This window comes from Ranitomeya variabilis, chromosome 1 (genome assembly GCF_051348905.1).
Source record: "Ranitomeya variabilis isolate aRanVar5 chromosome 1, aRanVar5.hap1, whole genome shotgun sequence".
Taxonomy (NCBI): Eukaryota; Metazoa; Chordata; class Amphibia; order Anura; family Dendrobatidae; genus Ranitomeya; species Ranitomeya variabilis.
Genome location: NC_135232.1, coordinates 303,843,670 through 303,859,035, shown reverse-complemented (window position 1 = coordinate 303,859,035; position 15,366 = coordinate 303,843,670). Strand labels below are relative to the sequence as shown.

The 15,366-nt window shown below is 44.9% G+C and overlaps 1 protein-coding gene across 2 annotated transcripts in view; it reads right to left on the bottom strand.

The window, feature by feature from the left end:
- The window catches only part of SSH1 (slingshot protein phosphatase 1), a 40,314-nt gene extending 25,567 nt beyond the window's left edge, over positions 1-14,747 (bottom strand). The window contains exons 1-2 of one of the 2 annotated variants that reach the window (XM_077296155.1): positions 14,659-14,747; positions 6,385-6,422 (exon numbers count right to left, since the gene is read on the bottom strand). Coding sequence is in view for 1 of the 2 variants with exons in the window: in XM_077296146.1 (XP_077152261.1) it covers positions 6,385-6,422; positions 14,117-14,182 (104 nt within the window). In the remaining variant the exon portion in view is untranslated. Of the gene's footprint in view, positions 1-6,384; positions 6,423-14,116; positions 14,386-14,658 lie in introns of those variants that run through there. The other variant, XM_077296146.1, reaches the window with a different exon arrangement.
- Positions 14,748-15,366: the final 619 nt, after the last annotated feature.

Below are 15,366 nucleotides of genomic sequence, written 5' to 3'. Positions count from 1 at the left end.
CCAGACCCTGATTCATGCTGCCCTTGGTAGGGGTGAACATCTTCTGCTCTTGAGTCACTCACATGGTGACACCAGCCCTAGTGATAAGGTTTAGGTGAGACTCTCCTTGCTTCTCCACGTAATGTGAAGCTGTAATTCTCAAGGCCATTAATCTACCTCTCAGGGAATGCTGGGAGCTGGAGGCATCGAATGGCTGCTGTACTATGCAGCTGTTGACCAATAATTCACCATTGGTCAAAAAGATCTAAAGTCACATGAAAATTAAAAACTTAAACCAAAATGGTGGTCGGGGTTCACAACTTTTATAAAAATATAACAAATGATTAAATATACTATGTGATATTTCAAAACTCGATAAGTCTAAATTAAAAAGGATCATCAGAAGTTGGAGGCACCTCTAAAAATGGAGAAATGCCCAAATAACAGCAGATATATCCTAGTAATAATGACTGATATAGGCATAAAATGTGATGGTAAAAAGGAAAGCTATGTATAACAAGAGTGGGGTAAAATCCCACAGATCTAAGGGTTAGCGACTCTGCCGGGGTCTCAGGATTATACCGCCGGCCTATGTTACCATATGGTCGGAGTCTGCCTGCCATGATAGATTCCATTTAAACGATGACAAGCCCTGAAGCATATACAGAATACGATCGGAACGAGTTAATAAGATGATATTTGGCCTTCCCTGATGGTGGCCTTCCCAGTGTGTCACGTTTGATGATATGAGTCAGCAGATTAAGGCGCACAGAGCCCCCTCTCCTAGTAAGAAATGCGGTTCATTGTCCGTCTGGCTCTGACTCAGCCTCGGCAAGTGACCTTTTGAGGAAGAAATACAAAGGAAAGGGGCTGCAGAAGAAAAAAAAGATCCAGCTGTGTGGCTAAAAGAAGCACAAAATTACTAGCAGCGTTAACCTTTTCTTGGCTTGCCGCATCCATAGTAAAATATAAACCCATTGTGCTGAGCTGTACACCTCCTGACGTCACATGCATAAGTTCTGCATTAATGTGCTCTATTTTGGGACAAATAGAGAATTTACAGAGAACACGGTTTTGTCTGTAAAAAATAAAACAAACAATTGATAGCTTCATGGGTTGGAGTGGGCACAAACTTCATTTTATGCCATGTACTCTGCCCACCGTGAAACCATGTGAAATGCGGCACTGGCTCCAGAGACAGCTAAAACGGCCAGTTTCTTGATGTTCATCTTTAACCTGTTAGATCAAGGGTCACATTATCATCCTGAACCAATCCGAGGGACTGGGTATAAATGAAAAGGGTATTACCTTCTGTGACGGAAGGCTCCGGTATAATTCACATGCTCCTTTCTGCAGTGCCAAACGTGTTACGGGACGCTATTCGCCTGTATCAGGCATCCAGAGATGTCTACACAGAGCACCATTAGTACTTGCCAGTCCCTGCTCCGCTGCCGGCCACTACTCTCCTGTATGTGGTTGTTCACATAGCGTTAATCATAAGCTTAGATCTAACCGGTCAATCAAGCATTTTTCTGTCCATATGGATGGGGGCCGCACAGAAAGGCATGGCGACCCACATGTGGCTTCGGGCTGTAGGTTGTACACCCCTGTGTTAGATCGAAGCTTATGGCGGTAAATGTTCTCCCTTATATTCACCATTTATCAAGAATATTATTAAGGTGTGGGTTAGGGGTATAAAGTCATTTTTGGGGGGTAAAACATACATTTCTCAACATTTTAGTTCCAAAAATATAAAATGATAATTCCGTTAATGTACTCCATACCAGAGCAGCTATGACTGGGGTTCCCTCAGGAGGACAACCCGTGTTCTATGGATGTGATACAGAAGGGTTCCTGCTCAGGACCGTCCTCTATTAGACAGAGCTGGTGAGCAGTAATACAGGTTTCCTAGGTCACTCCAGTGATGACACTCCATTATTACTCCCGCCAGTCTACACAGTCACCACAGTCTTGTGCCACCTTCACAGAGGTCAATGAACGGCTGGTGGGTCACGTCTGTACATGCCATATGGGATTCATCAGGTATATAATGTTTACTTTACTTTTTTATGGGACTTACATCCTTTAGGCACATTTTTTAAATACCTTAGAAAACCCCTTACACTAATGTATATTATTTATTGTGATCTATGATGCCCTAGTGAAAAGGGCCTTAGTAGGAACTGATGCCTCTATTAACTGCACACCCAGGTATTGGTCAAATAAAGAAAAAAACATCTAAAAATCAAAGTGAATTGTTTCCACAGGAGGACACAAGTCAGAAAGGCAGTTGTTGCCAAGAGGGAGTCTGCCGACCAAAGGTTTTTTCTTCCTGGCAGTAGACTATGATAAGCCCGATGTCATATATGAGTTTTGTAGACATGAACCTTGGACTTCTACCTTCCATTTCATCCTATTAGCCAATTGTGAACATGCCTCTTATCTATATCTGGCTTTCAGATGGAGAGACAATGGGGCCATCACATTATGGTGCCTTTATGACTTTTTGAAAGCCAGGGTTTATGATCTGTCATTGGCCACATCCGCTCTAAGCTACTCCAGAGAACAGTACATAGAGTAAATGAGTGGCTCTTAATGCGTATGTATGGCTGATTCGGTACACAGGTTTCGTGCCATTTACTAGTATACTGCTAAGTTTTAGCAGTAGGAACACCTGCCCACCATAGCCAGGATATGATTCCTGCATTTACACTACTAGGGGCATATTAACCAGTGTAAGGAATACAACACACACTTTGTGTACAACCCCAATTCCAAAAAAGTTGGGAAGAATGTAATGCAATGATTTTGAAATCTCTTATAGCCATATTTTATTCACAACAGAGCATAGAACAAACATCGGAAGATGAACATTAGACATTTCTCCAGTTCATTTTAAAAACTAACTCATTTAAAAAATTGAGGACAGCAACACAAGTAAAAAAAAGTGGGAACAAGGTTAACAAAGGGCTGAAAAAGTAAGTGGTACTAATAAAAAAAGAGATGGAGAGACAGTTTTCACCTAAGTCACATGACTGTATATGAAAAGAGCATGTTAGAGAGGCAGAGCCTCAGAAGCAAAGATGGTCAGAAATCTACCAATATCATCTATCATCAATGGTGTCTAAAAATTGTGGAACAATTTCAGAAAAATATTACTCAATATAAAATTGCGAAGACTTTGAATATCCCACCATCTACAGTATATAATGTCATCAAAATATTAAGAGATTCTGGAGAAATCCATGTGCACAAGGGACAAGTGGTCAATATTGGATGCTTGTCATCTAGGGGCCATCAGGCGGCACTGCATTAAAACCAAGCCTGGAATGGGCTTCCAGAAATCACTGTCTGTGAACACAGTTTTCCGTGTAATCTACACATGCAAGTTACAGCTATGTCATGCAAATAAGAAGCCATATAACACCACAATTCAGAAACAATGCCATCTTCTCTGGGCCAAAGCTCATTTAAAGTGGACTCAGGCAAAATGGAAAACTGTCCTATGGTCAGATGAGTCAAAATTGAAATTCACTATGGTCTTGAGAACTCATTGGACCATCCAGTTTGTTAACAGCGCACAGTTCAAAAGCCTGCATCTCTGATGGTATGGGGTTACATTATATAGAGATTTAGAACAACATATTGTAATAGCTGTGCTGGCTCCTGTCCCTTTTGTCCCTGCTTTGGCCAATAGGCAGCGCCATGCCTTTGTTGCCTGTGATGCGTGACAGGATCAGTCCTGGAGCTCTGGGGCTAACTATCTGTTTTTTTAATTACTCCTTTCTGAGAGCCTTGGCCTGGGTTGCCTGCTATTTAAACCCCTGGGTCTATGAATTCCACTGCCAGTCAATTAGCTTTTGCTATCTGACTTGTGTTCTGCTTCTGTTGTTTTCTTGATTCCTCCAGTTTTCTTAGCTCCATGTGAATTTTGACAATCCACTTGTCTTAGGATTCAGTTCCTGAAGCGACCTCTTGGATCTGATCTAGATACCTGACAATTCTTCTTGCCAGCTTGCATCACCGAACAGCAGCTGACTCTGTGGCCCTCGCCCGGGACCCCTGTGTAAGTCCAGATCCCCAGATTGTTCATGGTTGCTTTTTTGGAGTTGCCAGGTGACTACGAACTGTGCTCGCGTGACACATATGCTCCCATCCAGACACCGTCTGTTTCAGGGAAGGCCTTTCATATTTCAGCAAGACTGTGCTATACCCCATACTGCATCCATCAGAGTAGTAGGCGTCACAGAAGAGTTCAGGTGATGAACTGGCCGCCTGCAGTCCAGACTTTTTATCAATAGAAAACTTTTGGTGAACTATGAAAAGAAAACTCTGGCAAAGACCCATAACTGTTGAGCAGCAAGAATCCCACAGCAGCCACGAATGTGACAGCATTCCTCTCCCAAAACTCCAGAAATCGTTCTCCTCACTTTCCAGAGGTTTACAGACTACTGAAATAAGATGTGTACACAATGGTAGACATGCGCCTGTCCTAACTTTTTTGAGATGTGTTGCTGCCAATTTCTGTTTTATGTTCTGTTGTGAATAACATTCGGCTATAAGAGATTTCCAAATCATTGCATTCTTATTTTCTTTACATTTTACACAGAGTCCCACATTTTTGTTTTATTGAGGCTGTATATACTTTTACATTTTATTTATGCATTTTTAGTCATTACTACTGAAAGAAGTGGTCTCAATTTCTTCTACAGCAGTGCTCTCTGCTCATCTATCTCCGACTTCCTACTTGATTGACAGTTTGGACCGCTGGCCTGAACTCTGCACTCCCCAATGTGCCCTGCAGCTAGCTGGGATCGGGAGCAGCGCTTACAGGCACTATTGGAAACAGCTTGTAACCACTGCACACGTACGACCACCCTGAGAGACTGCAGAGATGGCCAGTAACCTAGGCAACAAGCTGCTAACAGTAAAATTAACAAATCATCCGGGCCTAGAAGAGGATTTTTAATAAGTAAATTGCAAAATGGTGAGTTTTTACAAGCACGTTCCAATTCTAACAATTGAGAATGATGAGAATAACCCCTTAACGTCTTTGAGATGCACCTGAAACAATGCAGTGAGAGCTCCTACTAGAAAGCCCCTCACCCATCTGCCATTCCGGAATCCATGGCGCCTTACCTTAATATCAACTGCTGATAAAAGAAGTATGTTTTAGATTTGGGTAGTGCATCACCCCTTTCCTGACGTATGGAGGTAATATATCATGTTCTTGAATACTACATTCCTTCTAAAAGGATTTTTGGTGCTAATTACACAGCACAAATATGCAGCAATGCACAGTACAACACAATAGGAATTTCAAAAACCAATCTAATCTTCACATTTCTAAAAGAATCAAAAATATAAATCATAAAACAAATCTGTAGATCTAAGTATGAAGTCCTACACAGCTATGAAATGACATTTTCAAAGAGGCAATAAGCTAAACAAAATACAGATACTTTAAAATAACTTTCCATGAAGCACCAATAGAATAGTGACATAATACTATACTCTGAATAATAGACACAAGGCTCAATTATGTTCCCGTTCACTGCAATGCCCATGTAGTAGCGACAGGCACAATACAATGAGGCAGGGACAAGTTTGTAGCTGTGACGTAACCTAGTGTCACCACCTTGTGGCGATAGCAGCAACTGCAGTGCAGCGGCCACCTGACTGACTGCACGTCCAGCATATTCATTGCAGGTCAAATCCCAAGAATCAAGAAACCAAAGTGCTATGAAATACAGGATTGGCATCTAGCCAGGGTTTTCTACTGATGTCCATGACAGTTTTTCTTGCCTGGTCACCAGTAAGAGTTAAGGGTTTATGTGGTACTTTGCATATTTTCATCTACGGGGCCAAGAACTTACAGGCAGGTTGTTGGTAGCTACCTGCCTGGCATCGATCTCTGGTGGCTCAGAGCAGTCACTGACCGCTCCTGTCGGCAATTCTGCTGCTTCATTTCTCCTCGCATCAGCTCTTCCTGCCTGATCTTTCCGATGGGACATCACACTGATTGACAGGGCTCCCTGCAGATAGGTAGCAGGGAGCCAGCTGTCAGTCAGCATAACAATGGCAGTGATGCCATATCGACAGAGCAGGCAGAGAGAAGATGCTGCTGTCGAGGTGAAATCATCAGAAACTGCAGAGTCGCCGGCAGAAGCGGTCCCTGACCACTATGAGGTGGCAGAGATTGGCGCCGGGCAGAACAGATAGGTAGTTACCAACTCCCTGCCTGTAAGTTCTTTGCCCCATAGGGACAGAGAAGCAAAGTCCTGGATGACCCCTTTAAGCTGACAGCTGTGGTGAAGTAATATTGTCACCACTTCTGCATTAGAGTAATATTTCCCATCAAATCACTTCATCTATTATCTTCAGGACTACACAAGAACCACTCACCTTAGGTTTGTCTTGCGCTCTTCATCATTGCCAAACTCCTGTAGAACAAAAATTAACAAAAATAGTCAAATAATCGGTATTTTAGCATCAACTAAGTTTATTTTATTGTATTTACGTGGAAATTTTTTCTATATTCTTTTATTAGGTTTATATTTTTTATGTTTTAAGGGTTTTTCCCAGAAAAAAAAGTTAATTTTAATCAACAGATCTTGTAATAATAATAAAGTTCCACAACTGGATGTGTTTAAATAAAATGCAGGATCACAGTTAATTCTTTTTGTGAGGTAAATCATTTCCCTGCCTGTTTTTAAAAAATGTTTTACCTCAAACAAAGAATCAGCTGATCATGTGCTGTCCTGTCTGTATATCCTTTTGTGTCCTCCCCTGCCCAGGAGCTGTGGTATGAGCACACCATGTTCCTGCAGACACGGCCATTACACAGTGCACAGCAGGGGCACATTTATAAGATTACCTCAGCACAGGAACATTTTTTTTTAAACACATTCAATTGTGGAAGTTATTCGAATTCCAAGATATACTGATTAAAATGAGCTTTTGTTAGTGGGGAAACCCTTTTAAGGAGAAGTGTTTGCACAAAATCCTGCCTAAACATTGTCTTAGGCCGAGTTCAAATATCAGTATTTTTTCTTGTAGTTATAACACGAAGCTACAGTGTTTTCAGCTATTTTTGGTTTGTCTATTTCTCTTTACCATCTATATGCGTCATATGGCTGGCTCATATAGGAAACAATTATGGAGGTTTCCCAAGCTTCTTCCAGCATTAGTGAAAGTTGGACAGTACATGGATGAACCTCAGATGTCATCAGTTTACTGGCCATTTTTTGGCAGATCAATTTACTTGTCTGGATAAGTTTGGACCGTAAATCAGAAAAACTTAGGCCATACCTAGTCTCTTTTTTGGCTGACCACCAGTCCGCAAAAATAAATAAATATGTTTTAGTGTATTGACCGTTTCATCTATATGTGTTCTATCAGCAGGAAAGAAAGAACAGATAAGTGAAACTTTAAAGTGTGACTGAGATCTTAGGCTAAGTCCAGATTTGTTAGATTTATTTCTTCAGTAATTCATTTCCCAGTAGATCCTGGGCAGGGTCGTTACAAATTTGTGGTACAAACCATGTATTCTATGTGGATTTCACTGTAGATTACACCCAATGCATTGCAATGAAAATATGCAACCTTTCCGCCTTTTAGCAAGCATGCTGCAGATCAGAAAATCCACACCATGCTCCTTTCCAAGCTGATTATGATCCACCATACAAATCCACACTGATTCCGCCATGCTACTCGACCCCTAACCAGTACATTACGGAAAATGTGATAATCAATAGAAACTGGAACAGGCTGCAGTGCCAGCGTTACCTGGACATAGGTAAGTTCTGCTTCCCTTCTCTCCATGGCAGTACAGTATACTGACCAAGTCATGGTTTGAAAAAGCGTCCATTCTTTTGACTGGTCTCTCCAGCCAAGTGACGTTAGTGTAGTAGTGTAGACATTTTAGAAACCCATCGCATACAGTTGCATGATTTGGGCGCCTCCGTTATGTACCGTGAGCCCAGGAGTATACACCTCAGCCTCATCAAACAGACCAAGCACAGAGGAGTTCTGGGACCAGACCATGCAGTGTCTGCACTGGATTTCAAAGACATCATCTGACTGGAGAGATCAAATAAAGGGAACGGTTGCCTCTTCACACCATGACTCGATGACTTGACCAGTATACCATACTGCCCCGATGACTCGGGGTAACGGGATTAGTTTCATAGGAACTTTTCTAATATCAGGTTCCCTTTAATAACTTCATTGGTAACATGCCAAGTGTCGTGTAAGTGTGTGCATCTCTGCACATGACGCTCATACTCGATACCGAATAAATCGAGTTTTTTTTTTAAAGTTTTCGACCCAATTCATCAAGAACAGCATTGTTCACCGCAGTCTTGATGAGGGGCGTGCTGAAGTCAGGCCTACTCCACTTCATGACTCCGCTCCAGACGAGCAGCGTACACCACTTTGTCCCCCTCGCCACAAATCCTTGTGGGGTAATGAACGCTTCCATTTGTTATGGTGGCCGCCAAGCCCCTGCCCAACTCAGAGTTGGGTCTAAATTTTGTAACTTTTCAAAGCTTTTACGTCAGAATTCTAGCATAAAGCTTTGATGAATCTGGCTCTTTGTTTCCATTTTTTCATCATTTTCATATCAGTAACATGTTTATCCATCCGGTGATTTCCATAATTCCACGACTTTTTCTTCTTGGCGTTCAAGTCTCATGCTCGTGCACTTCCTAATAAACATGCACCCTTGGCGTAATATACTTCCACATATTGGGCGAGCGCTTCCAATATCATCATGGCATTGGTTTTTACATAAAAGATGTTTCAAAGCAAAACTTCACTAGAGGGATCGGGAGCAGGAATGTCTGAGCCACTTTGTCATGACATCAATGGGCTGGAATCACATCTAGCACTCAGATGGGAGACACATTGGAGATCATGTTGGCCGAGGGTAGAAAACCCCTGAGTACAGCACACACAGACACAAGGCATGTGACATAAGCTCATGTTTAACCTCACATCTCCTGATCTAAGCTTCCTGCCATCTGGATATTTTGCACAGTAAATCCACCCTATTACTGGTTTACCATGAATACTGCATTTCCACTGAGGGTCAATGCCAAGCTGATTGTATAATATGAAGCATGCCAATTGTGTAAAGGAAAAATGACAGAATTCGGAAACATGATCAGCACATAATGGCTCAGATCACAGTTCATATCCGGTAATATGTGATCGGTCATTATGTCTCCTATATACACACACGTGGTCAAAATTGTTGGTACCCTTCGTTTAAAGACAGAAAAACCCACAATGGTCACAGAAATAACTTGCATCTGACAAAAGTAATAATAAAAGATGTATGAAAATGAACAAATAAAAGTCAGACATTGCATTTCAACCATGCTTCCACAGAATTACTAAAAAAATAAAACTCATGAAATAGGCCTGGACAGAAATTATGGTACCCCTGAAAATAATGTGACAATAGGGACATGTTAAACCAAGGTGTGTCCACTAACTAGCATCACAGGTGTCTGAAATCTTGGAATCAGTGAGTGGGCCTGTATATAGGGCTACAGATACTCACTGTGCTGTTTGGTAACATGGAGTGCATCACACTCAACATGGACCAGAGGATGCGAAGGAAAGAGTTGTCTCAGGAGATTAGAAAGAAAATTATAGACAAACATGTTAAAGGTAAAAGTGATAAGACCATCTCCAAGCAGCTTGATGTTCCTTTGACTACAGTTGCACATATTATTCAGAAATATAAGCTCCATAGGACTGTAGCCAACCTCCCTTGATGTGGCCGCAGGAGGAAAATTGATGACAAATCAAAGAGATGGATAATACAAATGGTAACAAAAGAGCCCAGAAAAACTTCTAAACAGATTAAAGGTGAACTTCAAGCTCAAGGAACATCAGTGTCACATCGCACCCTCCATCGCTGTCTGAGCCAAAGTGGACTTCATGGGAGACGACCAAGGAGGACACCATTGTTGAAAAAACATCATAAAAAAGCCAAATTGAAATTTGCCAAACTACATGTTGACAAGCCACAAAGCTTCTGGGAGAATGTCCTATGGACAGATGAGACAAAATTGAACTTTTTGGCAAGGCACATCAGCTCTATGTTCACAGACGGAAAAATGAAGCATATCAAGAAAAGAACACTGTCCCTACGGTGAAACATGGAGGAGGCTCTGTTATATTCTGGGGCTGCTTTTTGCATCTGGCACAGGGTGTCTAGAATCTGTGCAGGGTACAATGAAATCTCAAGACTATCAAGGGATTCTATAGAGAAATGTGCTGCCCAGTGTCAGAAAGCTTGGTCTCAGTCGCAAGTCATGGGTCTTGCAACAGGATAATGACCCAAAACACAGCTAAAAACACCCAAGAATGGCTAAGAGGAAAACATTGGACTATTCTGAAGTGGCCTTCTATGAGCCCTGACCTACATCCTATTGAGCATCTTTGGAAAGAGCTGAAACATGCCAACTGGAAAACGCAACCTTCAAACACGAGGCAACTGGAGCAGTTTGCTCTTGAGGAGTGGGCCAAAATACCTGTCGAAGTCTCATTGACAGTTACAGGAATCGTTTTTGCCTCAAAAGGTTGTGCAATAAAATATCAGGTTAAGGGTACCATCATTTCTGTCCAGGCCTATTTCATGAGGTTTTGTTTTTGTTTTTAGTTCTGTGGAAGCATGGTTGAAAAGCAATGTCTGACTTTCATTTGTTCATTTTCATACATTTTTATTTATTATTACTTTTGTCAGATTCAAGTTATTTCTGTGACCATTGTGGGCTTTTGCATCATTAAACGAGGGGTACCAACAATTTTGACCACGTGTGTACCATAACAACAATTATGTTCTCAGATGCAAAACTATCTAGTGGTGGCCATTCATGGTGATGCACCGACTCCTATTGCCAAGAAGCAGGGTGGTGGGGCAGGTCACATCGCAGCCCAGCACTATAATTTGGCTGGGATATGCCAACCATCTTTGAATGGGCTGAAATGAGTTTGCCACTAGTGATGAGCGAACGTGCTCGGACAAGGTATTATCTGAGCATGCTCGGGTGCTAACCGAGTGTCATTGGCATGCTCGAATAATATGTTTGAGTCCCCGCGGCTGCAGTTCTCATTGCTGTTCGTCAGCCGCAACACATACAGGGATTGCCTATGAAACACATGTATTGCGGCTGTCGAACAACCGTGAGACATGCAGCCGTGGAGACTGGAACATTTTTCGAGCACACCGATGACACTCGGTTAGCACCTGAGCATACTCGGATAACACTTTATCTGAGCACTTTCGCTCATCACTGCTATTCACCACTACTACTGTAAGAAGGCAGGAAACATTGGTCTATGGGGACAATATGTACGGGTTGGTCAGGCTGATAAATAGTGCCCTGTGCCTGGCAGCCGCTAATCTCCTCCTTTTTTATATGACATGCACACGGCCATTGATGTGGCACTGCCATTGAGTCACTTGGCATATGCCCTGTCACAGACTAGGGCACGGAAGAAGAAAGCCGAGCACAGCGCTGCACATTGCTGCTCCATGCATTTCTTCTGGTCACGATCTTCCAGCCCCAGAATGGACAGGGGCACAACCCTCCGATGTGGCCACTGGTAGGACATACACCAATCTAAAAGTGATTACCTGTCCAGAGTATAGGGAATAATTCCAGTAGCCCGGAATACTCCTTTAATACAATATTTCTTCTAGGACCCCAAGTAAATGACAGAATTAAAGGGGCAGTGGTCCCTTCTTACTCCAGACCTTTGTGGATTACACTGACTTACACTGATCACACACTGATCGCCGTTCCATATTCACTAGTGATATATCCTTAAGCACAAAGTATATTCTGCCATGTTCACTTTTGCCACCAAACATTTTTAATGCATCAAAATATCTAAAGCAAAATAGAAGCAAATTTCAAAATAGTCTTGATCCTATGGCTCTAAAGCAAACATATGCATTGCCATGGTAACCGGCTAAAAACAAACTGTTTATTTGAATTCCATAGTCAACCCCCCGTCACCTGTGTATTTTATCAGATAGGCGAGGCCCCTGTACGCACCATATTATTATGAAATACTGTACATGTGACCCCCTGGAGTGGCCCATCGAATAGAGCAATGGCCAGGCCTATTCTTGTCTATGGGACTGCCAGAGAGAACGGAGGGATGCACTTGGCCAAAAAACTCCATGTGATCAAAACCTAAAGATTAGTGTATTTGGCTCCGTTCATGGCATATTTGGTCTATACGTTGGCATAATACCACCCCGATGGCAGCCAGACACTAGTTACCCAGGGATATTAGTGGATGGTTTCCACGCAGCTAGATGAACTTGAGACATATAATCCGGTGAAATAAGTGAAAGGTCATAGTTTATTCCACTTATAAATCACTACCCTTCACTTATTTCACCAGATTATATGTCTCAAGTTCATCTAGCTGCGTGGAAACCATCCACTAATATCCCTTTATTTAGTCTCACTGACCCGTGGATCGGCTGCAGATGACGCGCACATTACATGCTTTTCTTATGGACACATCAGGTTAGTCTAATCTAAGTAATACCTTACTGTGTATATCCGGTAAGACCCTACATGCGCCTGCAGTCCCTTGATGTATGCAGACGTGTCACTCCACTCGCAATAGTGGCATCAGCTGTGCCCATGACAGGACCTGACACTCGGCATCAGCTGTGCCCATGACAGGACCTGACACTCGGCATCAGCTGTGCCCATGACAGGACCTGACACTCGGCATCAGCTGTGACCATGACAGGACCTGACACTCGGCATCAGCTGTGCCCATGACAGGACCTGACACTCGGCATCAGCTGTGCCCATGACAGGACCTGACACTCGGCATCAGCTGTGCCCATGACAGGACCTGACACTCGGCATCAGCTGTGCCCATGACAGGACCTGACACTCGGCATCAGCTGTGCCCATGACAGGACCTGACACTCGGCATCAGCTGTGCCCATGACAGGACCTGACACTCGGCATCAGCTGTGCCCATGACAGGACCTGACACTCGGCATCAGCTGTGCCCATGACAGGACCTGACACTCGGCTTCAGCTGTGCCCATGACAGGATTTGACACTTGGCATCAGCTGTGCCCATGACAGGATCTGATCTCCCACTTGGCATCAGCTGTACCCATGCAAGGATCTGATGTGACACTTTGCATCAGCTGTACCCCATGCCAGGATCTGACACTCGGCATCAGCTGTGCCCATGCCAGGATCTGACACTCGGCATCAGCTGTGCCCATGCCAGGATCTGACACTCGGCATCAGCTGTGCCCATGCCAGGATCTGACACTCGGCATCAGCTGTGCCCATGCCAGGATCTGACACTCGGCATCAGCTGTGCCCATGCCAGGATCTGACACTCGGCATCAGCTGTGCCCATGCCAGGATCTGACACTCGGCATCAGCTGTGCCCATGCCAGGATCTGATCTCCCACTTGGCATCAGCTGTGCCCATGACAGGATCTGACACTCGGCATCAGCTGTGCCCATGCCAGGATCTGACACTCGGTATCAGCTGTGCCCATGATAAGACCTGACACTCGGCATCAGCTGTGCCCATGACAGGATCTGACACTCGGCATCAGCTGTGCCCATGACAGGACCTGACACTCGGTATCAGCTGTGCCCATGACAGGATCTGACACTCGGCATCAGCTGTGCCCATGATAAGACCTGACACTCGGTATCAGCTGTGCCCATGACAGGATCTGACACTCGGCATCAGCTGTGCCCATGACAGGATCTGACACTCGGCATCAGCTGTGCCCATGACAGGATCTGACACTCGGCATCAGCTGTGCCCATGACAGGATCTGACACTCGGCATCAGCTGTGCCCATGACAGGATCTGACACTCGGTATCAGCTGTGCCAGGAGTCTATAAAACAATACCACAGAGTCTATTTTGATACAATTCCTATCAGTACATTAGAAGAGGCAGCATTGGGCATCCTCAGCCTGGTACCCAGCACCGGTGATAAGTGACACTGCTGGCACAAAGCCGGCACTGGCAGGACCGGGCCGGGGCCTAGGTATGCTGCAGCTGCCCCGACCTTTCCTGAGCCCCGGCTGCGGGAGGACGCTCTCACCTCGCTGGTGCTGGCGGAGGAGGCGGCGCTGGGCGTCGGGGATCGCTGGAGAGTCACTAAGGCCATGATCAGGGGTGAGCGGTGCCGGGGGCAGCAGACGGGCAGCGGGTGTCCCGGGGTCAGGAGGCAGGTGCGGGCGCTGCTGCTTCACAGGCCGGCTCCCAGTGCCGGGCCCACAGCACACGTATCCCGCCCAGGCTGAGGAGGGATGGCGGCTGCGGGAGCTGCTCCTGGCCCCGGAGTGATGCTCAGTCCCCGCACAGCTCGCCGGCTCCTCCTCCCGGAGGTGGATAATATAACGGAGCTCCGTGCGGAGGGGTCAGAGGTGCACGCGCCCAGGGCACCGCTGCAGGCAGTCATGCCCCGGGGGTCCTCCTGTGCTGTACATGCGTGACCCCCACCTCCCGCTGTGGAGCAGAGGAAGATCCCGGAGTGGACAATTATCAGGATTTAGTCTGAGTAGTGGGAAAAGCAGCACAGACCCCAAATCCGAGCCACAGACCCCAAATCCGAGTCACAGACCCCAAATCAGAGCCACAGACCCCAAATCCGAGGGGTTCTCCATCCAATAATGTCTAGTAGATTAGCTGGGCCATCAGTATGAGAAAGGTAGGGGTCCTTCACCCTGCACCCCCACCCATCCGCCGGCTATAAGCAATGTATGGAGCGGAGCAGCACCGGTGGAGAAGGCCTCTTTCACACTTCCGTCTTTTTCCTCCCGTCGAAATCTGTCGATTTTTGAAAAAACAGGATCCTGCAAATTTTTCTGCAGGATCCTGATTTTTCCCATAGACTTGTATTAGCGATGGATTATGACGATGGCCATCTGTTTCATCCGTCGTGCGCTGGATCCGTCAGAAAATTGCTGTCGGGCGGAGACAACGCACAGAGGAACGATTTTTCTGTACATCGGAAAATCGTTCAGTGACGGGTCCTGCGCTGCCCGTCGTCGGCTACAATGGAAGCCTATGGGCACAGGATCCGTCGTTCACCGTCACACACAGGAATCCTGCGACGGATCCCGTTTTTCCCCTCTGAGCATGTCCGGAAGGATTTTCAATTCCGGGAAAAAGTGAGTCTCTCTCTCGAATGAATTTTATGCATTAAAAATTCAGATACTACCAAATTCGATGGATCCGTCAGGTTACCGGATGCGTTATATCTGTTTGCCAATCTTTTTCCAACGTCCGGCGATACGTCGCGCCGACGCATTATGACGGCCGTCTCAAGATGGAAGTGTGAAAGAAGCC